The sequence below is a fragment of the Alosa pseudoharengus genome, unplaced genomic scaffold (genome assembly GCF_046254945.1).
Source record: "Alosa pseudoharengus isolate Yale_2024_CS ecotype anadromous, Long Island Sound unplaced genomic scaffold, YU_APseudo_1.1 YU_APseudo_1.1_scf_10, whole genome shotgun sequence".
NCBI classification, from domain to species: domain Eukaryota; kingdom Metazoa; phylum Chordata; class Actinopteri; order Clupeiformes; family Clupeidae; genus Alosa; species Alosa pseudoharengus.
The window spans coordinates 12,617,408-12,643,303 of record NW_027468565.1 but is presented as its reverse complement, the minus strand read 5'-3'; the positions used below and the strand labels follow the sequence as shown (position 1 = coordinate 12,643,303).

The following is a 25,896-nucleotide window of genomic DNA, read 5'->3' as shown; positions in this document are numbered from 1 at the left end:
ATTTTTAATAACAGAGATTCTCCACTGATGTTAATCATTCACTCAGCACATTATAAAGAACACACTTAAAGAATGCACCTGGAGTTACTGCACATGCTTTCTACAGGAGTGTTGGGGCTTGTCTTTCCTTTATAATGGTAGAACCTGCACACATCTGTTTCTATGAAGGGATCTTCATAATGCACTAACACCAATTTGTAACCCATCTCTCACTCTCCCTTTCCTTCCCTCACTTTTTCTTTTGCACCTCGGTTTCTCTTTCCCGCCCTCTCTCTCTCGCTCTCTTTCTCTCTCTCTCTTCACATATTCTCCCACAGCTCAGTGCCACAAGACCGTGGCCCTATTGTTGGCAGCCAGTGGATACGGCTGGCGAGTGTAACAGAGGTGTCACATGTCTCTTCTCCCTGGAGTCTCGTTCACGCTCTCCTGGCATGACCCTGCCACTGTCACCGCCCGGTGCTTTCTGAAGGCAACCACACAGTGACCTGGGAACCCTCCACACACTGAAACACAGCCATTGTATTGCCAGAGCACGGGGAAGCCAGACTTACCTGAAGAACCAAAGACTGTTTATCCCCTTCTAAGCGTGCCAGCCGCTCTTGACAGGTTTCATTGTTGGGGGGTGACTGGAGGTTTATCTGAAGACACAGAAAAGGGAGAGAGTGAGACAGAGAGAGAAAAGATAGGTGGATAGAGAGGGGGAGAGCAAAAGAGAGTGTAAACATTAGGGATGTGTGACCTCAACAGGTCCAACCACTTCTGTGGGAAATCAATGGCTCATTGGCTATGACTAAATATAGTCAAACAAAGGAGATGTTGTAAGGCTCTTAAACAGCTCTCTGGGGTAAACGTGAGAAAAGACAAGGAGACAAAACAACTCTGTTGGCACCAAAACACTGAATCTTCCAACGAACACATGCTAATTAATTTACAAACAATACTCTGAGAGCAAGGGTCGAGGTGAGGTTACTGCAATATGGGTAATGAAGCACTCACAAAATATCACAAAACATGTATTAATCAGGGCACATTTAACACAGAATCTTTTTATCACTCTTCAAGATTTGATGATAACAGTGTGGAACCTATGACCTCAACGACTCAAGTAAATCTCTGACTCAAGGAATCCAACCTCCCCAGCAATATTTTTATTTGAAGCCCTGGTCAAATCCCCTTGTTACTGTAAAACCACAGCATACAAAAATGCACAAACCGATGACAAGAGTGCTTAAGGCCTACGAAAGCAAAACCTAATTGAACAACACCATATTTTCAAAGCTGTGCAAAACAGCTTTTGCTTTCAGCTAGGCTTCTGGCTGGTGGCATCAGCAAAATAAAACCCTGTCAGAGAGATTGTCGTGGCACCTCTCTAATGACAAATGTCACTTTGCTGAGTGTGTTTATGTGTGTGTGTGTGTGTGTGTGTGTGTGTGTGTGTGTGTGTGTGTGTGTGTGTGTGTGTGTGTGTGTGTGTGTGTGTGTGTGTGTGTTAGGGAGGTAGGTGGAGGGAGGTTTATTCCACTGTACAGCTAGACAAAATCTTCTGGTCCTTTCTTCTTCCTCTACTTATATCTCTGCTATGCTGAGGGTCATCACCTCCCTTGTGACCATAATAGTAAAGCTGTCCGCTGGAGTCTTTACCAGAACCAGGGCCACTCAGCAGGGCTTGTACAGCTGCCCCGCTGTGCTAAAACCCCTTTAAGAGCAGGTTCCTCATCAAAGCCAGGGGGCATTTACTAGCTTAGTGCAGACTGGGGGGGGGGGGGGGGGGTATTTAAACTCAGTGTTGAGGTGAACACCAGCATGAGGAGAGAGATGATTGAGAGATCAGGCAGGGAAGGTGAAGTCTATTCCAGTTTTCCTCCAGGGCCATTATCGACTGAGGCTTCTGCTATGGCATTTATGTAGATTGTTAGCAATCCATAGAATGCACAGTGCTAAATGAAAAGCAGTGACAATGAACAGATTTCAAGGTCAAGAATAACAATGGCCTATGACACAGAAGACAAAGATAGACCTACGCCAACAAGTTAAAATATTTTTCATTCCAAGGCATTAATCGAAGGTCCAGACCCTCAGACAAGGATTAGGCCTCATCGTCAACCACATTCTGCTTTCAATACAGGAACTTTTAATTCATGTCTGAGAACGCAGCTTAAGGGCACATTTGTAATTCCTCTTGCATGGTGAGCCAGGGAGCTTATGCACCGCACTTCAGTTTACATCAACATCATGTGCCTGATTCTTCGCCAATGAACCTTGACACACAGGGGTCTCAGCCAGTTATGTAAGTGCATTTTGTTTCAGCCTAGGAGTTGTAGTTAGTAAGTCTGGAGTAAGTTCACCGCAATGTATATATCCAGACTTACAAGATGGGAAGCAAGCCACGCCGTATTGCCAGTGTGTTCATTAACAACTGTAAACAAAACTTACGGAAACCCAAAATCCATCACTGGTTATTGTCAGGCAGTCAAAACAACCCAAACGAGCATATCCTGCTGTCTCTGTACAAGCCCTTAACAGGACCAAGAGCAACAGGGCCTGCCTGCTGAAGCAGTACACGACTCATTGTCTTGTGCAAAGAGATAAAGCTCACTAACACAATTTATTAGGAGACACCCATGATAGAGGCCCCCTTTCAGTCAGGACAACCAAATGCTGGAATTCCCCCCTTTTTTCCATGAGCCAAGAGCTTGTTTGCACGGCCCTTAAAGGCGTAGGCTCCGAATGGAACCAGTGACATGATTCTTATTACATTGTCTAAGAATGTCCCGTAGCCAATGAAACAGACAAATAGCAGCCCCTCCCAAGCTAATGAAGTGATCATATGGTCCTCTTTACACAGATTTCCGTCACTGCATGACTGTTAGCTGCATGCTGATGCATTAAGTTAGTATGCTCTATGAGTGGTTCTCCATGAGTACAACATAAGTACAACAAGTCAACTTGTGCTTTTCTTCAGTTTAGGTGCAGGGGTGTGTCTGTGTAACATGCTCCACATGCCTGACACAATATCCTGGTTACCTCACCGACACACACAAAAGACAGTAAATCACAACATCCATGAAAAGGCGTTTTAAACAGCTGTTACCCATATACAAACACTTGGAGTCTTTTAGCAGGCTTTAACTTAAAAGTTTTTAGGGGGATGATACATGGGGGACATTTTAGAGCAATGTTGCTTGGCAACCACATAACCAGTTTCATGTGTTCTGATTGGATGATTATGATCATTTGCCTAGTGATGACTGAAGTACTCAAGAAATGATGTCCAATAGCAATGGGAATGTGCCCAAACAACAACAACATTGCCCGGCAACACTGCTCAAAAACTTGCCTTGTGCATCACAAGCTTTCGTCCATAGAGAGGGGACACAGCAGAGTTTTAGCTTACACTGAAAACTTTTAGACTCTCTGTGGTAAGCCTCAAAACAGCTGTTTCCCTCTTTGACAGAGCCAGATGAAACAGCCTTTTGTTCTGCTGTGATCACAAGATCGCAAAAAAGCACACCTTCAATAGCTATAATTAGCATGTCGCGGTGCTTGCTATCAGTCAACATGTTTACAGCGCCAACTTCAAAATCACTCATAAACACCAACATGACATGCAATAACCAACATGACAAGCACAACTGGCCCTTGAAAGACATGTTTTCACAGAGGACACCAACAAAAACAGTGCACAATTTCCTCCTCTTGGAGAAAATGAATGGGAGGAATCCCTGCCCATAACAAATGCTGCAATGGAAAGAATTCACAACCTAAAGAGAGAGGCACGTTAGCGGTGGGCTCGGCTTACCTTCTTCAGCCAAGTGAAGTGCTTGTAAATATCAATCTCGCCCTCCATGCTGAAGGCCCATCGCTGCCTGAGCCGTCCCCAGAGTGTGCAGCTTCCCTGGAGACTGGGGGGCAGAGAGGCCGCCTCTCAAACTGCTGCTCACTTACTTCCCTGTGGTTTTGATTCCCTGCTCATATGGCCTGCTCTTGTGCTCTCTCTCTCTCTGTCTCTCTCTGTTCCTCCCTCCCTCCTCTCTCTCTCTCACTCTCTCCCTCTCTTTCTCTCTCTCTCTCTGTCTCTCACTCTTTTTCTCCTTGTGCTCCTGACGTGAAGAGGCAACTGTGCAAGCCCAGCCACTGAAACTGAGGCCAGCCGCCTGGATCAGCTTGTCCAACCAAACCCCCGCCGTCACCTTCTCCTCCTCCTCCTCCTGTTGCCCAAAACGCATCTGCTGCTCCCCCCCAGGCCACAGCACAAAGCTCTGCAACAGGCTCCCCTCACGAGTCAGACGCAACACAAAACCATGCCAGCCGTGTCCAGTCTGTTCTCTCTCTCTCTCTCTCTCTCCTTACTCTGGTCTGGAGGAGTTGCTCTAATTACAGCAAGTTAAAGTCACAATGCAAGTCTGAACTGAAACAGTCATCCTCTTGTTGTGGAGGGACTCAAGGCCAATGACTTTTGAAACAGCACACATGCACAACACACATGCTCACTCTCTCTCCCTTTTGCTCTCTCTCTCTCTCCGCCTCCTCTTTTCCTGTCTTTCTCTCTTTGAAGTCCCTCTCTTTGTCTCTCTCTCTCTCTCTCTATCTCTCTCTATCGGTATAGACACTCCTATCTGCTTTCACTCTGGCTAGAGACTCATTAGGTGAAGACCTCATTTCCTGCGGATAGGCCACTTCTTCGGCCCCTCTAACAGACTCCAAAGGGAGCGCCTCCTGGCCAGTCTCCTCCCTCTGTCTGTTCTGTGTAAAAGCTGGCCAGGCCCAGCACATAAACCCAGAGACTGGCCGGCGCAGTGGACAGAGGAAGCGTGCTGTGACTAGCCTGGAAGCACGCACTGGCGCAACCAACCTCCTCGCCGCCATTATGTTAATAGCCTTCCTTTAGGATGAACGTGTGAAAAGCTCCATCAGTGGAGCTGTGTGTTTTACGGCCTCTCAGGAGACATCCGTGTGTGAAGTGAGAGGGAGAGAGAAGCAGTGAGATGGTCAGGTACATCAGCAGCCACCCAAAACACTAAAACAGAAAACGAAAAAAAAAAAGCCTGGAGGATATTTCTGTCTCAACACCCCGGGAGAACACCACTCCTTTCTCACGTTCTCGGGCTTTGGGGCATTTCCTGTTTGGGTCACCCGAGATGGAGCACGGTGCACAGCGGCTGTGGGTGGAATTCTGTGGAGTCGGGACCACTCAAACCATCATGCATGTCCTTTTATGGACACAAGAGGAGGACACATTCCTCAACGACTTGTTGAGTCAGTCATAGAGACTAAACTACTAAAATGATGCAAAACAAGAGCAAGTGCAATGCAAATGATGCAAAGCAGAATGAACACACTTTGGATATAAATTAGAGTTGAGCCATCCATCACTGATGGAGTATTAGTGTGGAGCCTGGCCGTGGCTCTAGTGGGACCTCTGATTCAGACATGCACCTGGCCAGGCCTCTGATCCTAACAGCTGCTCCTAGACAAGTACCAGGAGACCTCCTTTAAACACACAAACACTTGCACACACACACACACACACACACACACACAAGCTCACACACACCCAACAACCCACACACGCTCGCGCTCACACACTAGCACACACACACACACACACACACACACACACACACACACACACACACACAATATAGCTTTGAAAAGCACAGCCCACTGGGACACTGAAAGAGCCCCTTTGCTGCCTTGAACACAGCCTTGCTAATCTGATCAGCCAAGCCAGCGATCTTATCTCAGCTCCACCACCTCCATCATTCACAGGGTCTGCCTGTAGTCCGCCAGATCACAAGACACAACTGCTGTTGGAAAATAAACACAAGGCAATGCTCTCAGCAAAACATGAGAGAGAGAGAGAGGGGTGAAGAGAGAGAAGAGGGGGGTGGTGTAGAGAGAGAAGGAGAGGGAGGGAGTGTGAGAGAGAGATGGGGGTTGATGCCAGGTTCCCTTTCCTCCTGGCCCCATCAGTGAGTTGGCTCCCATTTCCTATGGGTTGGGCGCAGCAATCTCTATGGATCAGTAATGCAAGAGAGCGTGCGTTTGATCTTGCACTGGGCTTCGTGTATGTGTGTGTGTGTGTGCGTGTGTGTGAGAGTGAGTGGGCGTGTGGGCGTGTGGGCGTGTGTGTGTGTGTGTGTGTGTGTGTGTGTGTGTGTGTGTGTGTGTGGCGGTGGGTGGGAAAAGGGGTTATTTCTGAGGGGGCAAGAGAGAAAGGGAGAGAGATAGAGAAACTACAGCGCAGTGAGACCCCTGCTGTACACTGTGAGTGTCAGCTCTCAGAAATGGACAGTGACAGGACCCTCCCACAAGTCACTGTCCATGGCTGCACCACGGTGAACAGGTTTGTTTACATCTATGGCCTATCCTTCCACTGGGTCTCACTGATAAACAAACTATCTAAAAGTAAACAAGCATGTTGAAGTGGAGTCATGTGCAGACATTTTAGGTTGAACGTAACTCAACTTCAAAACAAAAAAGAAAAATGAGCAAAGCCATGCCAATTACACAAGCCAAATCCAATTTTGTCTTTCTTTTCAAGTGAAATTAACAGCACAAAATCGGCATGAGGTAAACAAGCGCAACCTTCATCTGGAGAAAATAAATAAATAAAAGAAATAAAAGAAAAAAATGAAGAAAAAAGAAAGATTTATCTCCAGGTGTCACCTAAAGGCTAACTGGAGTTGAACTCGCAAAGCTGAAATCACGAAGCCAACAACCATGTGAGCTGAAACTTACCCTCGAGACCTGGCGAGATCTCCACAGAGGTTGAGCAGAGACCAGAGAGAGGACAGAAGGAAGGACAGTGTGAAAGAGAGAGAGAAAGAGAGAGACCGAGAGAGAGAAAGAGATGACTGGAGGGAAAGAAGGAGCAAATGAGAGAGGAGGAATGGAATAGAAGGAAAGATGTCGGTGCTTCGTAGCCAAAAGAGAAAGAGTGAAGAGAGAGAAATAGAGAGAAATATAGAGGGGGAGTAAGGCAGGAAATTCAGCACAACCCTATCAGAGTCTCAGAGGAACACACTTAGTGCTGCTAAACAGTCGAGCCGGAGAGAGAGAGAGAGAGAGAGAGAGAGAGAGAGAGAAGGAGGGAGAGAGAGCCAAAAATAAGAGCGGCCATTGAACTAGCAGATCTGCATGCTCCACAAATAGTTGGATGTCTGCTGGAACTGGAAGAGGCCTGCACAGCTGGCTAATGGCTCTTCTGAGTTATGATATCCAGGCATTCAGCAAACCAGCCAAAATGGTCTAATCTACAAGGCATTCTGGGGTTTAAAGACTGGGTTGAAAAATGAAGAATGAAGGGGTTGTTTTATCTACCTGTCAAGGACTAGCCAAAGTATTATAATACAAGCCATAAAATGTATCAATATATCAAATACAGTAATACTGAAGCAAATATGGTTATGTAATAAAATTATATGTCTGAGACAAGTGTCTGTGAGGAAGAGAAAGAGAGAGAGAGAGAGAGAGGGGGGGGGGGGGGGGAGAGAAAGACGTCCAGCCAAATAAACAGGCAGACAGAGCGGAGATGCGCTTCGCAGCCTTGTGTCTTGTGTGCTGAGGTCACTCACCGAGCCTTTCTGTAGCCAGTCGATGAGGAGGTGTGCTGTGGCGCAGGGCAGCTGTGAGCGCAGCGTCTCCCTCTCCCCGTCACAGGCCTGCAGCTCCAGGGCCAGCCTCAGGTCTTCAGCCAGCTGCAGCACCTGCAGGGGAGCCGAGCTGACTGGCGATCCCAGGTCATACAGGCCGTTACTCAGCTCTGCGACAGCCTTAGAGCCTAGGCATGCGGGGATGATTAGATTAGATTAGATTAGATGAACTTGATTGTCCCAGAAGGGAAGACGCAGAGATGGAGGTGAGAATCCATTGCCATTGTTCATCCCTAAAATCATCATGACAATCATCATCACCACCATCATCCTCTTCCCTCTCATCATCACCATTATCATCATCATCACCATTATCATCATCATCACCATCATCACCACCATCATCACCATCACCTAGGACTCCCAAGAGGAAGAGCTACTATTTATAAATTAAGTCATCCTGTGTAAAGAAATCAATGAATGAACAAACAAACAAACAAGAAAATTATCTTTAACAGAAGCATTTCCATTTGCATCCGTGTGATTAACATCAACACTTTATATAAATTCGAAAGTGCAACAACCCATGCACAACAACAGTCCCCTTCATGATGGTGGAAAAGACAACAATATTCTAATGTACAGTCCCACAAACTAAGGCAATCACCCTTTGTCCACGTGTCACTGACTACAAAGTACAGCATTCTCGCAAATCTGCTCCAATAACTCCATCTGGCCCATGAGGAGAGTTAGGGATTCAAGGACATCTGCAGGCAATTAAGATGCCATCACGTGGCGTAGAATGCATATGATGACATGATTCCAATGGCCGCGTCCAACATTAATACAAGCAAAGAGGAGACGGCCTGTCAGCCATCATCATGGTGATTAGGACCTCCATATGCTTTTGTTTCTGATTTAAGGTTAGTGATTATTGCTAGCATATTGTGCGAAATGTTTATTCACTCTAACTTTTGAACATAATGCTAATTGGTTTGAACCTCCAGTCTGGATAAAATGCAAGATAATATCAAACATATGGCCCATTTGGATACAAATGGAACATTTGGATTCAAATGGATCATAACTTACAGTGCTATTGCCTTGAGGAAATGGAACTGGAACTAAATTAACAACGAATATTCAAATTCAGGCACAGCCAAATTCAACAATTTCAGCTAGTTTGTCAGATTGCAGTAACAGCCAGGGAGAGAGTAAACGTGCAAGACTGAAATTGAACAGATATATGGAATTCAAAGAGAAGGGAGAGACATAAATCTGATACACTAGTAACTGCAGATCAACTTGTGCTCTCAGACTGAATCCCGCAACAGAAGGAGCAACCCTGACATCACAAACTGTTCCATTTATTCTCTCTCTGCTATCTTCATACACAGCAGGTCATCCAGGGTCACCAAGCGGCTTATGGAGTTTGGACAGGCTGACAGTATGGTGGGAAGCTGTACCTTCTCTCTGTGCTGCCGACAACCCCTACAGAAAGCCCCTGCTGTCGAAGGCCATAACTTCACCCGAGAGGCTAAACCGGTCAGCCTGATCACAAACTCGCCCTCAAACACCTGAGGTCTCATAGCTCCACGAGATCCACCGGTGCACGCACACACAACGATGAAGGCCTGTTCCATCGGACACAAGCGCCAGGCTGCTGGAGCTCTCAACACAACGTGTTGTGGCAGACGGCGATGTGCGGGGGTTGGATGAGGACATACGGCTGGGGTGTTCACAGACACCGCGGTGCGGAGAGTACTTTGACAGGGAGAAGCTGAATCCTGGGGGATGACACTGATTTGTTGTGCCTTTTGTTCTGCCAGGAAGCTCTTCATTTCCTTCATACATGGTCCAAAAGCAGACCCCCCTCTGAGGCGAGTCACGTGAACACCTAAAAATCGGAATCGGAGCCAATTCTGGCTGATGGTTTTTACAGGGTGAAAAATCAAGTGTTGTCTGTCATTTCATTTGATGAATCTAAAATCACCGTGGCTTCCCAGTGTTCTGTGATCTTTCGAAACACGTCATTTCATAGGGAAAAGTGAGTCAGGTATGATTCACAAAATTTCAAGGCAAGATTGCAAAACATCAGGGCAAAGGTTAGGCTGTATACAAGTTACATGACCCAGGCTGCATGACAAACCATTGTCTAGATATCTGAATGTATTATACTTTACCCTCTTACTGTAAAATAGGCGAGATTACAGTGACCAAATAAGGTTCCACTGCTAATCAGTAGGTGGCACACTTTCAAATTCCTGAGATGGTTGTAAGGAGTTTTGCATTTCAGTCAGTTGAGTCTGAAGAAAGCCCTGCATTCCTGTGGTCACCTTAAACATTCCCATCACTTTCTTTAAACACAAAAATACTTTCTTTTCAGCTCCATGTTCCATAAACTCTGCAGCTATATTTAAATATAAATAAACTGCACAACACGTTGTATACTGTAACTGGCCTATGCCATCGTGTGCCAGACAACCAGAACAACCTACCCATATTGCTGCTCTGCCTTATGGTTTCATTTTAATGGTCTCAATGGCCAGTTTACCATAAATAATAGGTATTATGAGACTATTTGCAGGCCCAGTTTGTCCTATCTCATGGTAAATAAATGGTAAATGCAGGCAGTGACTTCATTGAGGAATAGCTAGAGGATACATAAGCTTATGGAAATGTTAATGTCAGTTATTTTAGGTCAGCGAACAATTACAGTATATATGTGACTGTATGCAGCTGCTATGTAGTGCTCTCTTGTAAGGCAACATGTCCTACATATCAAACACATTTCATCTCTGGGATAATATACAGTTCTAGGGAGGATATTCCTTCTTATATGACAAGATGTCATGCTAACTTTAATAGCTATCATCCTTTTATGCATTATCCAGGATGGGTCATTTTTTATGCACTCTGGACATTGTTTACTCTGTGGTCACAGTGCACTGTATGTGGTCTGGGAACACTACATTCACTTTCTTAGTACAATCTCTTATTCATCCAAGAAACAACATGACATCTTCATCTCCATCCCACAAGCCTTCATTTGTTGACTGCCTACAGTACATTAAACATTTATCCTCTATTGGGCAGCAGAGCAGATGAAGAACCCCTCACCCCCCTTTCAACCCCGACACAATCAGAGGATTCCTTCCCAATCTAGCAACCTACAAGGCGACAATAAATGCCTGTCCTATAGATCTTGCAAATGCAAATCTCCTCAACAAGGTCCACACATGTGGAAACCATTACAGGAAGCCACTATTTTTTTTATCTGTATCTGAACTGTATCGATCTGTTCACGTAGAATCCTCCTGTGACCACATGCAGAATATTGTGAGAGACCTTGTGTTTTTATTTAGTTATTATCTGCATTTTGTAACTTTTTTTGTTTCATATTCTCATAATTTTTTTTAGACATTATATTTAGTCATCTAACTAAAAATAAAATTAAATATATTTTGTAGATGATTAAACTCTACTTTTTTAACTACTAAGTAAGAAATGCAGATGAAGTGTAAGCTCTCACCTGCAATGATATCATCCATCTGCTCCAAGGCAGCCTCAAGCATATGGCTTGCATCCGATGCCATGACGATACAATTCAACTGCATGCACAGCAAGACCGCACTGTGTCCTGCAAAAATGAAAAGAAAACACACACAACAGAATAGAGTCAGGACAAGGAAAACAAACAAAATTGAGTTCTACCCTCATTATATTACTAAAATATAATTACAATGGACAACCACAAGGCTGTTCTGCATTTCTGCCCTGTGATTATAATAGGAAAACAATGTTCTTGGCAGCAACATAGGGAGATTGCTTTGCATAGTGATTGGGCGCGTTGTGAGTCAGCTCTTGAGCGTCTTTCCAGCAGTTTCTTTAGTGGACAGCAAAGATCATGATGCTGTCACAAGTCAGGCAAACTTGTTAATATTACTGCTAAGCATTCATTATGTTGTCAAAAAAACAACAACATTCTAGACCAGTCATTATGTTGTTTCTGGAGGTTATCAAATATTCCTTTTCAGCCTATTAATCATTGCATTATTTGTTTATTATGAGATTGTTGTCGACTTGTTGCCTTTTTAACGGGCCACAGAATGCAAAGCAAGAGCATAAAAAGCCTTAAGGATGCAAAAGTGAAATCACAGAGTATATGGACATTGTGCAATCCTGTAAACATTCATTAAAGGAACCATATGTAAGATTGTGGCCAAAACTGGTACTGCAATCACTTTCAAATGACTGTAGAGCGGTGTATCCCCTCCCCCTCCCCCTCCCCCCTGACTCGAGGTTGCCAACCCGGATGCCGAAACACTACTGACTTCGTGATTACTAGATAGGTGGAGGGTGGCGCATCAGGCCAAAACACAACATGACATGACAAAACACAACATCAACATCATTTGAGGGCTGCAACTTCACTTTTTAAATGACAATATCCTGGCCGGACTACTGTTGTCAATGATATAAGTATTTGAAATGAACATGATTTCTTAATGTCTAGTGACTTATCAGGGCCATTTTATGATGAATTGAAATACATTTCTTACATACGGTTCCTTTAAGGCACTGTAAATTAATTCAGAAAAGATTCCCTAACAAGCAGGTTCCCTAAGCTGCAAGCTACCCACAATACTTTAAGTGAATTGATTAAATATCTTCAGTCGATATGCATGCATGTGTATGTGTGATATTTTCTCTATTCATATCAATCTTATCCTTTATGTCAGTCTGATGAGCAGACACCCAGATGTAGTAGACTTAAGCCACTGCTTTATGAATGAGGCCATCCTCAGTGATGTGTCTGCAGTGGGACAGCACATTCCCCAAGTACAGTAGATGAAGCACTAGTAGGGAAGCCCCAGGCAGTTCAGTAGGCCTAGTTGGTATTTTCCCAAGGTTGACCTCCATCCCACACTCTCTCTCCCTATACCTCGGTCTCTCTCCCTCCCTCTGTCTCTCTCTCCCTCCCTCCGTCTCTCTCTCTCTAGGCCATGAATGACAGAGGAGTCTGAGATTAATTAGGCCTCAGAGCTAGTGTTTCATTCCTTTGTCATCCTGCCTCGTGGCACACACGGCCAACACATAAAAATAGAATGAGCTGTCTGTATCCCGTGCTACAGCGTGGCTGACCGGATCAGAGTTTGACAGGCCAAATGCTGCGATGGTAACAGGAGCATGCGTTCTCCCTGTTAAAATCTTATGTCATGACAAGAGGTCAAGCCTTGGTGCTGGGAAGGGAGATGGGGTGGAAATCACTGGACTGAAATGGGATGGTGTATCTGATATATTTGCTAGCTGTTTCATATTACATGACATCTTCGCCACCCCTACATTCATGATGAACAAAATAAATATAATTTATTTTGCCAGTAATAGCATGTCAGCTCTTATATTAGCTGTGGTGTCATATGATACAGTTTAAGTAACATTGACATAGTGCACATTGCAGTATATCAGCTGGAGTGTGAATAGACAGCGTGACCATTAACTCTTCCTGATGAGGACAGCACACAAGATGGGGTCTGGGACACAGAAGGCAACTGTACAGACAAGGCACTGAAAGGGTGTAGGGACCTCAATGCTCTTAATTATCCTGCCACATTTAGCTTGACACAGCCTAGCCTGACGCCTCCATTCATGGCCATTGAGAGTTGCTGTCTCTGACATGGATTCGAAGGCATCCTGGACAAAGGCTCCAGCCTTGTACTTAGGAGTCTGATAATAGAGAGCAAATTAAGGCTTTCTACTGTGTGTCATCAGGACATTAACAGCCCTTGTCACAATCTATATACACACAGTTTTGTTTTATTAAGAACCAGGATGACTAATTCAGTGTGAGATCTTTTATTGCCCCTCTGCAACATACTAGAACAGGAAATGATGATGGTGACATAAAAACTTAGCACTCAAATGACTAATGCACAGTGTGGTTTATAAAACTCCACTATACCTTTCACCAAAATGTTACTATAGGTACCACATTTGGTATTTCTGGTGGGGTAGAACCGTAGAAGTGCCTTATTTACATTCATGTCTCATCCAAGGGTTGAACGACTGTCTTCCATGAGACTTGATAAGTTGCCACGTCAAAACCAACAAGGTTTCTGTTTCAATAGTGCTGCAGTCACACCCAGTAACACTACCCTGTACATCATAACAGTGGATGAGAGGCAGATATGCATATGTGCTTCCCACACTGAAGCCCAAAGCAACACAAAAGCACTTCAGTGTCCACTTTGACCACCCAGCTAATCGCATACTTCAGAGAGTGCAAGGCACTAGGAGCTGACAGAAGAGAAAACAACATGCCATTTGACCATCTCACTTAAATGATAATGACAAAAATATACATGTCAGTTCTTCCAAAAGGAGAGAGAGGGCAAAAAAAAGTTGTCCACAGATAGTCATATTTTTAAGCCAGCGAGGCACCCCCCATAGACGTCCAACACCTGCGAGCGCTGCTCCCAGGATAAGCCGCTGACATGTCGGGCCAAAATCCAGCGGACTGCGGCCAAAGTACATTTCCTTGCGAAAATCAACATTTCTGCTGAGTCCAGCTCTCAGGGTGCAGGAGACCGCAGCTTTGCAACAAACCAGAGTGACTGCCTGTACAGCAAATTGAACAAAAGACTTCTGAAAAGTACCCTTCAAAGACCACATCAAAACCACGTGCCCACTCACTTGGCCTTGAGGTTCCACCACACTGGTCAAACATCAGACCCGGGTCCATTTTTGTGGTAGACAGAAAGCAACTCAGACAATAAACTCAAATATTCAGATAGTAAAATAGCATTAGCACAAGCACATTCCTTCTGCTACCGCCTATATCAGCAGTTTATGACCTGATTTAAATGTGGCATTCATTGCACTCATACAAATCTGTTTTAAAAGCTTGTCTACTAGCTCAAGGCAGCTTATTGCAACATCTCCTTCGAACCAACATCTCAAAACACACAGTATCAGAGTAAAGCGCCTCAGTATCTGTTCCTCAAATGCTCTATCTACCTGTGAGCCTGTGTGTTTCCTCAGTCAGAGCTGCACATATTCCATTCAGTCGGCCCCTCCCACACCCCCACACACACACACACCCACACACGCACATCCTCACTTCCTTGAGTGTGTCTCCCTGCTACCCCAGCTTCAGACAGTCGCGGGTCACCGAGCGCCTCCACCGCACCGCTACCTCTAAAATGATTAGCGACATCGTGGACGTCACATGCCGGCCACTATTCTAAGCACATTAGCGAGAGAGCCGGCTCTCTGTGGATCCTGGTCCCTGCATATCATCAAACTCTGATAAGTCTCTGCGACAAGAGGGGTGCTGGTGGTGTGTGTGTGTCTGTGTGTATGTGTGTGTTGTGGGGGAGTGGGCAGATATGAAAACAGAAATGGATACTCAGTGTGGCCCTTTAAAAGCCTCCATTCTTAAAACGGGGCCTCTTCTTTCCTACTGAGCACACACACACACACACACACACGGGCAAACACACACATACACACACACACACACACAAAGAATAATCTGCTGCAGTGCTGGAGAATTTCCATTACTCGGCTCTTTTCACTGCATTCCAGATTATTTTACAAGCTTTCACTTTCCGCCGCAGATATTAATGTGGCACAATAGGTGAGGTGTATTAAAAGTAGACGAAAATAGTAAACCATGCAGTGGCAAGGCCTTCTCGTATAATGCCTTGGCAATGAAAAAAATGTAGTGCTCCTACTGTTGAATACATATGTGGTGAAGAATCGGTCTAAAGGAGAGAGAGAAAGACAGGGAGAGAGAAAGAGAGAGGCCTCACAATGAACTTAAACAAATGTATTCTATCCTTTCTATTTTAGAAATGTTCTCCAAATACCATTCTAGACCTTAAGACTGAGATGTTTTTTTTTCAATTAAAACAACAGCTCACTACAATGAGGAGTATGTTCTCAGGGCAGACTGCACAGCGTGACAAGGCGAGAGACCTCCTTCCCATAAAAGTGTATATGGACTCATGGCCGAAAGCTGCCATCTCGGGTTACGGCTATCAGCACGTTCCAATTCTTTAACAGAGAGCAGACAAGTCAAGCGATTGAGAAGAGCAAACAATAGACGGCTTTCTGCAGTGTAGGCACTGTCGCAACCTGTGATTTCAAAGACACGGTTCCGCAGTGCAAAAGGCAGCTTAGGCAAGTTCTAGGTCTTGATGCACCTGCATTGTACAACTGCATTGAACAAATCCCTGTAGTAGCAACAAACCTCCAAATACAACTATATCTGTATAATAAATGTCATTAAACACAGCATCATATATTAATTAACCCAAAATAATCCATCTACAAAGGTTAACAGACAATGTAATTTTATAAATATCACACAGTGTGTTGACATTCACAAAATGATCTTGTATTTTTTGGAACAAATGTTTTTTTTTTTTTTAGTTAAATGTGTCTGTAGTACATCCAATATAACAAAAGACCAACAAAGGACATACACATAACAACTCTAGATGACAGGAATCTGGCTCCAGGGATCCTGTGCCTTCCTTGTTTCCAGGCACACAGCAGGAATCCTCATTTCAGTCAAGTGGACTTGACACACATTAGGGTGCAAGTATGCCGTTCTCCCTAATTTTCTCCAGGATGTTTGCACAAGCCGCAACGGGTCACTGGAGTGTGCCAGTGACCACTCCAGGCCCGTGAGAATACAAACCAGCGTAGCAGGAAAAGCTACTGAAACTAACCGAAACAAACAGAGGTGCTGGCATTTACCAGGACCTTGGCTTTCCCATCCTTTCTACCCTTTACACATACAGGGACACTTTCATTAAGGCATTCATTAACTACAGTGAGTAGACCGCCATGGATAATGGAGCACTGTGCCGGCTGTTGGTTCCCTTTACTACAGCGTTATTGATTAGTAGTCAGTTCAGAAGATCAGACCATGGGAAGCACCAGTGGCACATAGCTATGCTGTGAATCTGTCTGTGAATCTGATAGTTTACCTGAGTTAGGAGCTGTCCAGACAGCGCGATAATCATTACAAAACAAATCAACACAGATATCAACTGACAACTTCGTCTGTTTTCACTGTGTGAATGTCCCACAGTTACTCAGAATCAAATTTGTTTTTCTTTGGAAAATATTTTGTGAGGCCTTCACCTCACTGGCGGGGCATCATTCTCCCTCCAAAATGTCAACATCAGTCGAGCCTGACCTAATCGCTGTGGCAGTGGCTCTTACGAAGCCCTGACACTCAATGGCCTCAATCATGCACAGCCAGCCATGACCAGGGCTCTATACACACTAAAACACAAACATACAACAACATGGATACTACTCGGGGGTTTTGAACACCCAAACCAAGCCAAGCCAAGTTGTATTTATCACAAATATAAGAGGACGTCTATAGACAGAACATGTCCATTTTTTAGGAGTTTATGTTTGGACATGGAACTAAAAGCGTTTAGATTGCAGTTGGAAAAGCATGTTGTGTGTAATTATGTTTTACATACAGGTCATAAAGTCTATGTTTAAACATTTGGCTAGTGACTGAAGGTGCTTATTAGCATTTTTTGTGTTTTGTTTATTGTACAGACATGTTCATGAAAAACATTTTTATGTGTGCATGTTTATATGAGCTACGCCTGCAGCATAACATCAGCAGGGAAGAAAAGCAGAGTAAGCATTAGGTGGCAGACCAATAAAGCCAGCGTGTCAACACGGCTTAATGTGGCAACATCAAAGGGAGGGACAGCCAGCCACATCAAATCACGCCCCAACTCTAGAACATTCTACTGCTCGGACACGTTCACGTTGTGGTTGACAGGATACTGCAGATGTCTGCACTACCTGTCAAAGTACAGAACTTCTTTCCTCAAGAGTTTAAAATGAAAGAGGGTCCTGCATGGGAAGAGCAGGTGAAGTGTTCTGTGTGAGGTCAGGCCTTAGTAGCTCAGAGGCCATGAGTGGTCAAGCAGCACAAGCCCTCATTGTTGTGGTTCTGGCCAGAAAAAATGGGAGTGATGGTGAAAGAGATGGAGCTGGTGGTACCGCTGCACTCTGAGCAGCATCGCTGGGCTGGCAGACCACATGAAAGCCAAGAGACAGCAGCAAGGCCTTACCAAGAGACTGTCACCTGGCCGCGTCTCTGTACGGGGCTGGGGCAGAGACATGTTTTCATCGGCGTATCAAAATCGTAACCTACATACAAAGCAGCTCACCCGAGACGAGCTCAGCTCAAATGACAAAGGGATCACGTTACAGTCGCAGAATGCAATTTGTGCCTCATGACTTCGCCGGTGACATGAATTCAGATCCCCTCACTGACAAGCCAGATGGAATCCACTGCCAAAACCTTCACACTGGTTTCCACCCACTAGAGCCAGCTTCTATACATGGTACTGGGCAAACACTAAAAGGCATTCAGGTTACTTTCTGGATGTGTGTGTGTGAGCATGTTGATTACTGTACAGTATATATATATATTCATAGGCAGGTTGGTTCCATAGTTTGGTATTTCTGTCATGTGGAATTGGGATTGACTCAGTTGATGTCCAGTGCACTAGAGGAGCTCTGGCCCATGCCAATCAAAGTCCTGTCACTTGGGCCAGCGTGACTGGTAAGCCATGATGCCACAGATAGCAGAAAATGTCATTCTGCAGCAGGTAAGCCCATGTGTGGCACCCACTCCTATGGAAATGCCAAGAGGTCAGTCAAGGAGCAGGAAGATCAGCACTTCCCTCTCTGTGGCTCCCATGGCTAGCAGGGGCTGACAACATCTCTGTTTTTATCATAGTGCAGCTCTCATGCCATTGGTTTGCATAATGTGCCATTGGCCATTTTCACTTGATTCACTTGGCTAGCTGCACACTGTGGTTTCGGAGCTACGTGTGAAAGACACCATCCATTCTGTCTGTATTTACTTTCCAAATATTTGCATGTTATACTTTTGACAATGATTGGGCCTTGTGTGTCCACAGAACACAAATAGACCTCTACACAGGTTGTTTACTGTGTCATACTGTACTGTTTGGCTGCTTCCAATGTCTTGATAGCCTGCTTTTTTACACAGTTATCCATTAGAATAAACATATACAGTTTATGGTGCTAATTAGGTGCTACTTAGCAGTGCCTATAACATAGGTTATATGTTTTCTATGTACAGTATAGTGATCATCTGGGGTAAGATCAGATTGTGGTCAGTGTTACTGGTTATGGTTAGGGTCAGGTTATTTGACAGGTATCCTAATTGCCAATAAATATTGAAAGAGTGGTCACTGATTATAGGCGAACTGTAAAGAAATTTACGTTACAAGCAAAAAGTTACTTTTTTCTTACTCCTGCATATTTCAATTTGTAAATCGTATGATATTGGCAACACCATACACCAGTCACCAGGTGAGGCAGAGTTAATTTTCACAGGGAGAAAGCATTGTGCTTCAAAACACTGTTAGCCATTTAAGATGAAAGGGCTCAACACCTCTAAATATTTTTGGATACAACCAGTCAATACAGCTGGTCTCTGTGCTTTTTCAGGTGTTCCAAAGCTCTGTTCCAAAATTTTTCATATGGACCCCCCACCCCCACACACCCCCAACACACACACACACACACACACACATACACACACTTTTACTCTGTGATACTTAATTACATATAAAGCTGAAATGTATTGCCCTGAGTTAGGTGTCATTAAGAGTGAGTGCCAAAACAACATGTGCATTGCCCCTGCACAACTGGTCTATCAAGTTTCTCTTACCTTCATGGAAACCTGCCTGCCCAACGGAGAAGGCCACAGGCAAGCCCTGAACAATGAACGGCTGAGAAAGCACCGTTCCTGTTGCCTATTTTCCCAGAGTGGTTTGCTTGTTTGTACGCACAGCCCACGCCCTTCATGCATCCAAGGGCCTGTACTCGATTAGCTCTGACAGGGGATGATCATCTTACTGAAGCACATTAAAACAATGTTCACATCGTCCTTTCCATTTAGCTTCTAGCTGAGTGACCAGGAAAAAAAAAAACTTAAAGTTTCCTTTTAAAAAAAAAAAAACAATTGGCCTGAGAGTCGGGGAGATATGTAAATTCAAATGCTGATGTGGAGGATATCAGTTGTCAGAGCCTAGCATTTATGGCTTGCCATTTCAGAGGAAGTTCAGTGGATGAATAATGTGATTACATTTGTGAATGTGACACTAATAAGAATACAATTGCAATCATGAGACACTATAACGCCATGATGATGCTTGTGAGGACAAAATAAATGTCTCCACATGTCAGCAGGAGACAGGAGTAGGGTTAAGTTTTAATCCAACTTGGGTTGACATGGGCAAACAATCACAAGATCTGTTCATAACGTTGGCTCCACTCCTGGGCCGGGATGTCATCTCTAGCCATACAATTGCACACTGTTTCCCAGGAGTTCAGGCGAGCTGCAGTGAGAACAGAGCCACGCTGGGCACAAATAAAAGGCTTTATCCATTTGTGCGAGCACATGATCTTCAGAGTAAGAGCCTGACAGCCCCTTGCAGTCATTACCAAGTAAAATTTCCTCTGGTGCGCCATGGCGCCTATGTGTTGGTTTCTATCCTACCTATCCCTCTTCGCCTCACTGGGAAGAGCGACACGCCGATGGAAATTTAGCACATTCTCTTGAATGAATAGCAGAGAGAGATTCTATTCATATCTGTCGCAATTATTTCAAAATATGCAGTGCAAGGGAAGGTCTGGGACTGCATGCTCAGGTCACTATCTGGAGGGTGATTCTGTGAAAGCTCTCAGTCAAGCAACTGTTACTGGATGCAAGCAAAGTTGTAAATAATTTCAGGGATGAGGGATTGTGGTGGCCTTGTCAAGAATAAATCCAGCTCATCACATCTGAATGAGGATTATCTCCTGAATGAGAGGCAGTTATCTGTATGAGGTATTTGACAGGGTAATTAACCATGTGCTCGCTTCTCCACACACAACCACATACCCCTACACACACAGACACACACACACACACACACACGCACGCACACACACACACACACACACAAACACACACACACACACACACACACAATTATTTCCCCATTAATGTCGAAAAATCTACTTTGATCATCTGGGGTATAATCCCTAAATCTGCCCGGCTCATTTCATAATCCAAAATCACTTCACACCCCAAGTGAACACTCACAAGTAGCAGCATCAAGACTTCATGCAGTAAGTATGGCATACGGTTCTTTTGTCTCACATGCTGAAGGTGTTCACAATTGACACAAAACTGTACAAATAACAGCTTTTTCCAACAGTCCTCAAACAAGATCAGGTCCTTGTCTTGTGGGGAGTGGGAAGATTGCAGTAAGCAATTCCAAAACCAACTCATATGACACAGACAGATGATAGGAATATTAGGAGCATAGACGCAGGAGAAAATCGCAAGACATCCACTAATTATTCACCATGTGCTACTATGAGAGAGCACTGTGATGAAGCGTCATTGACAATTTCGAGTTTAGGCTACGGTCCCAGGTGACGGAAGCTGGAATTAAACCTCTAAAACTACACGCACATATCTGGTCACTCTGTTAATCCGTTAGCAAATTGTACACCGCCATCAACCTGAAATACTACAATCATATATCCCCTTCAGAATAAACCAATGATTATCAAATGGTGGTCCAAATTGTCAAAAGAGAAGAGTTTACAGACCTGTATGGCGGCTGATCCACTTGATTCACTGATCCACTGTTTGCCACGCAAATCCAAAGCAAATCGGCAAAATGCAATTTGACAACAAACCGGCAGAGTGACCTTTCTTTCTTTCCTGCTGTTCTCTGTGATATAACCAAAGCGCTGAGTAATGTTCAAGCCCACTGTACAGCACTTCCCTGGCCAGGCAGCAAGTCATTCAACTTTACTTCTCAAGTAGTCATCTCAATTGTAGAAGTTCGCTGTGAAAGAAAGAACAAAAATAAAACATCAGCATAGCAGACTACTTTTACTAGGGATAGATAGATAGTGCTGTTGATTGCAATACATAAGTCTGGCGACTCACCTGAGCGCGAGATTAAAGCCAAAATAAATACCAATCCTACACGTTAGTTTCCAGGCGTCATATAAAGTCAATTCATTTAATCAATCAATTAATGTTGGTTTTACCAAATTGGCACTCGTTTTCATTTCGCGCGGAGCATCATCTCCCCTGTGAAACTCTCGGGTGAGAGCGCCGTAAGTTCATCCGAGCGTCCTCCTCCATCCTATCACCTGTCATGTGATTTTAGGGGCGGGCCACGACCAGTGCTCTCGTGAAGTTGTTTGTTTTTTTCTGGGTACCCAATTTGAACTCTCCTCTCCTTTTCACTAAAACATTCACCTCACCTCAACGTAACTTCTAGGCTACCCACTAATCGGATAGCCTATCATATAGCCTAGTATTTTTTACAGCCTTGGATATATTCCATACAGAATACATTAAGTTGGACGAAGCCATTTTACTGCATCTGCATCGTCCATTTATGATATTATTTTTGTAGCCAACATTATTTCCAGTTATTTTCAAATGTACTGTCTGCTATAATATTGTAACACTCTCAAACTACAGACTATACAAAGCTATACTAAACAAGTAGGAGAATGAAGGGCAACACTGACATCTGGTGGTAAGACGAAGTGGGATGACACTATTCTGTCTCCATTCTCACCATCACTTCATCACAGTGGCATAGTGAGCTTTTTGATAAGAAATATGTGTGTGCAATATAAGTGTCTTCAAAACCAAGGTAACGCTTGAAAATAAAAAATACTTGCTCACTGCTCATTGTATGAGTAGAACTAACTTTTTATTGATCAAGGGATCTGTAACAACTGTTGAACATAAACAGCATCTGCCTTTTCATAAACTGTCCATCAATCCACTGTCCATTGAAACAAATACTTTAATATCCATACAATTGAGTAATACAGCAATGTCTGTATTAAATAATATCTCACATTCAAAGCATGCTTAAAGTTAATGATTTGACTGCTTACTACACTAGTTATTTTGATTATCTTGGGGTTGTACTGTGTGGAATATACAACATGCAATTCTAAATATCAGGTTTACTCAACTAATCACTTCAATTTTATATAGCCATATTTTTTTTCTTCACATCTAGTTTGTAAATGGTTTGGTAGCCGTCATCCCAGCTGAAGAGCTGCTTGTCTTTGGGGTAATACTGCATGCTGGCATGGCTGGTGTAACCCTTGGGAAAGAACAGCAGAGGGGACTCTGCATTAAGGATGGTGTCGTGGATGTCGTGCAGACAGCGTATGCTGGAACGTCCACCGTGACGGGTGTTGTACACCACATACATGGTCCCACAGATCAGGAACGCGGCCTCAGCATCCTGACTCTTACAGGGGGTGTCCCAGGAGTGCTCCACGTGCATGGTGCCCAGATCCAGTTTTGTGATCACCAAGTTTCCTCCAAGATCAGGGTCGGCGTAAATACTCCAAAGCCCTATCTCATCCACTACCAGGTGTACGAACGTGTGCGGGGAGAGTGCATAGGCAGGAAGGTGACCAACCCCCGGCAGCAGAATGCTGTCACTCACTGTGCGGTTGAGGAGATGGACCTTGACAATCCTGTTAGTCGTGTCTGCTTGGTGGTAGTACACAAAGCCATCGTAGACTATATGGCCAGTCCCCTGCCATGGGAAAGGGAGTTTGATGGTGTTTGCATTCTGGTTGGAATTGCTCTCACGGAAGGTCTTCACAGAGGTATACTCAAGCATGGTGTCATTTTTTGTGCCATCAAAGTAGTAGACTTTTGCTGAGCCTTCAGTTAGGTCCCTCAACCAGGCCCCATAGACATCGCCCGTTTTCTTCACAGTCTTCATGGACTTGACACCTGTAAGAACTGTGCCACAATCTGCAATGGCATATTTTGAGGCCAACATATTATATTAGTTACATGCATGGAAAGCATGCAAAACAGTAAAAAAAATAATGGTAATGATTTTCCCAAAAGGACCAGTGGTCAAACAAACAAATATCTGTCTTTCTCTCTCTCTCTCTCTCTCTCTCTCTCTCTCTCTCTCTCTCTCTCTCCCTGTCTCTCTAAAATTCAAATCTAAAATGGCCCTCGGGATGAATAAAGTATCTATCTATCTATCTATCTATCTATCTATCTATCTATCTATCTATCTCCCTCTCTCTCTCTCTCTCTCTCTCTCTGTGTATATGTGTGTGTATTTTCTTTGTGTGTGCGCAGTGAACTACTGTAGGTACCTGTCCCAATGTTGACTTTAGCCTTTTCCCTCAGCTTCCGGGCCTCTTTGAGCTGCTGATCCAGCAGAGCCTCCTCCATGTCCACCTGAGGCTCGTTAGGGATCCTGGTCTGCACGTACTCCATGTCCCTCTCCAGGCGGCCTACCCGCAACGCCACATTCTCCACCTGCACCCTCACCTCAGACTTATGGGCTCTTATGCGGTTCACCTGGCCATGCATCTCATTGGTCAAGTCATATATCTTCTGCCCATACACCTGTATGTTCTGGTCACATTTGATCAGGCGCTCCTGGACAAACAGTGGTAGAGGAATAAATACAGCTAGCAATAGAGACCTTACATGTGGTTACATTGCAAATAACACATCAGTGTCATTAAGGAGATGTATTTGATGTGTGTGTTTTGTTCTGTGCAGTGGGTGGAATCTTGCGAGGAGGATGGAGAAGGCATTTCATTGTGGAGCCCTGTGCATGAGAACACTCACCTCCAGCTGGATCAGCCTGGCCTGGAAGTACTGCATCATGGCTAAATCCGAGGTTATCCTCTGAGCATGGCTTGAGTTTGACGCCAGGAGGAGCAGAGTTGCTAGGTGAAGCAGCCGGATATACATCACTCGCAGAAGACTCCAAAAAATCTGCGGAAAGATGTACTGCTCTTACTGGAAGTTACTGAAGAGCTTCAAAGTGAGTGCTGCAAGTAACAAGAGCGTCTGGGGCTCCAGAGGAGTCTGGCTTGTTTGGATTGTTATTCCGTGAGATGCTATTGTTGGCTCTGCAACTTTCTCAGTATTGAGTGCTTTGTACTTTGCCAGCAGCTTTGTTTCCTGCCATAATAAACTCCAGATGTCCGGACACGTCCTCAACTTGGGAAGGCACAGGATGACCTCAAATTATTAAATGTGGTATGACCAGATGGTCATGATCAGCTCACTACATATCCATATTTCAGACACTGGGTATATGTTTAGAATCGAAACAATCTGAAGTTCAATTGGATGCAGACTGAAATTAACTTCCTACAAGAGAAAATATCCCTACAGTATGTTTTATTTCCACTTCCAGTTATTTCTGCAGGATCACAGTGTGATGGTATATGGAATCTAAGAGGGAAAAATAGGAAATTAAGTCAATTAGATTTTTTTGTGTAAAATGTTTGATTTGTTTCATGACATGAATTATCTTGGATAAGGCACACAATCTGTGGTTACACTTTACTTGACAGGATGGACATAAGAGTGACATGACACTGTCATGACACTTGAATCCTAACCCTAGCCCTAATCCCAACCTCTAAACCTAATCCTAACTCTAACCCTAATCCTAACCCTAACCATGACAAAAACCGAATGCAACACCAAAGAGTTTTTTGTACCTTAAAATAATGTTTCCAAAATCGTTTCAGTGGTTCATCAACTTGTAACAGGGTGAACAGCACTTCTGCAGTCGCTTATGTAAGTTTGCCAGATCGGGTAGCGCATCTTCTTATGTCTCATTCCATCAAGTTGATGGAATGAGACATAAGAAACTACAAATTTGACTTGCATCTGATGTCGCAATATATCGTACTTTCATAAATCATGCAACATATTCTACCTTGTCTGTGGACATCGTTATTTGCCTAGCCGGTGCTGGATAAACAAATAGCGTGCGTGCAACAGAGGGAAAGTTATTTGGTGTTGCTTTAATAACAGAAGCGTTATGTCATAAACGTTTATGACTTGTTCATGACAGTGTCCTGTCACTCTTATGTTGATACTGTCAAGGAAAGTTTTACCCAATCTGTTGTTCTTCTGTTCCTACATGTTCTGCCTTCTGCTTTGGCTTTATAAGATGTTTTCAAAATGGATTTTAGGTAATTTAATATTTTTGATGATTCCTGACGCTTCAGTGCTTCAGTTATTGAAGGTGCTACACCCAAAGTCCTTTTAGGCAAGTCCCTCCACTCAGGGACTATAGTGTAACACTTTTTTGGGCACTTATTGGGCATCTATTTCGGTCAGAACTGCATGTGCGCAAGGCTTCACGAATCACGACACACCAACCTCGCT

The 25,896-nt window shown here is 44.1% G+C and overlaps 2 protein-coding genes across 7 annotated transcripts in view; both read right to left on the bottom strand.

The window, feature by feature from the left end:
* ppfibp2b (PPFIA binding protein 2b) overlaps window positions 1-21,804 on the bottom strand; it is a 49,867-nt gene extending 28,063 nt beyond the window's left edge. For 3 of the 6 annotated variants that reach the window (XM_076263819.1, XM_076263829.1, XM_076263848.1), the window contains exons 1-5: window positions 21,634-21,803; window positions 21,288-21,529; window positions 11,128-11,235; window positions 7,578-7,783; window positions 552-638 (exon numbers count right to left, since the gene is read on the bottom strand). In XM_076263819.1, the coding sequence (XP_076119934.1) occupies window positions 552-638; window positions 7,578-7,783; window positions 11,128-11,212 (378 nt within the window). In that variant the 5' untranslated portion in view covers window positions 11,213-11,235; window positions 21,288-21,529; window positions 21,634-21,803. Of the gene's footprint in view, window positions 1-551; window positions 639-3,799; window positions 4,033-7,577; window positions 7,784-11,127; window positions 11,236-21,287; window positions 21,530-21,633 lie in introns of those variants that run through there. The other 3 variants (XM_076263810.1, XM_076263838.1, XM_076263857.1) reach the window with 3 other exon arrangements.
* Window positions 21,805-22,392: 588 nt separating this feature from the next.
* olfml1 (olfactomedin-like 1) lies at window positions 22,393-24,613 on the bottom strand. Its single transcript, XM_076300352.1, has 3 exons — window positions 24,334-24,613; window positions 23,850-24,138; window positions 22,393-23,490 (listed from the first exon to the last, which is right to left on the bottom strand). Exons 1-3 carry the CDS (start codon window positions 24,457-24,459, stop codon window positions 22,703-22,705), a joined length of 1,203 nt encoding a protein of 400 aa, XP_076156467.1. The 5' UTR covers window positions 24,460-24,613; the 3' UTR covers window positions 22,393-22,702.
* Between the last annotated feature and the right edge of the window lie 1,283 nt (window positions 24,614-25,896).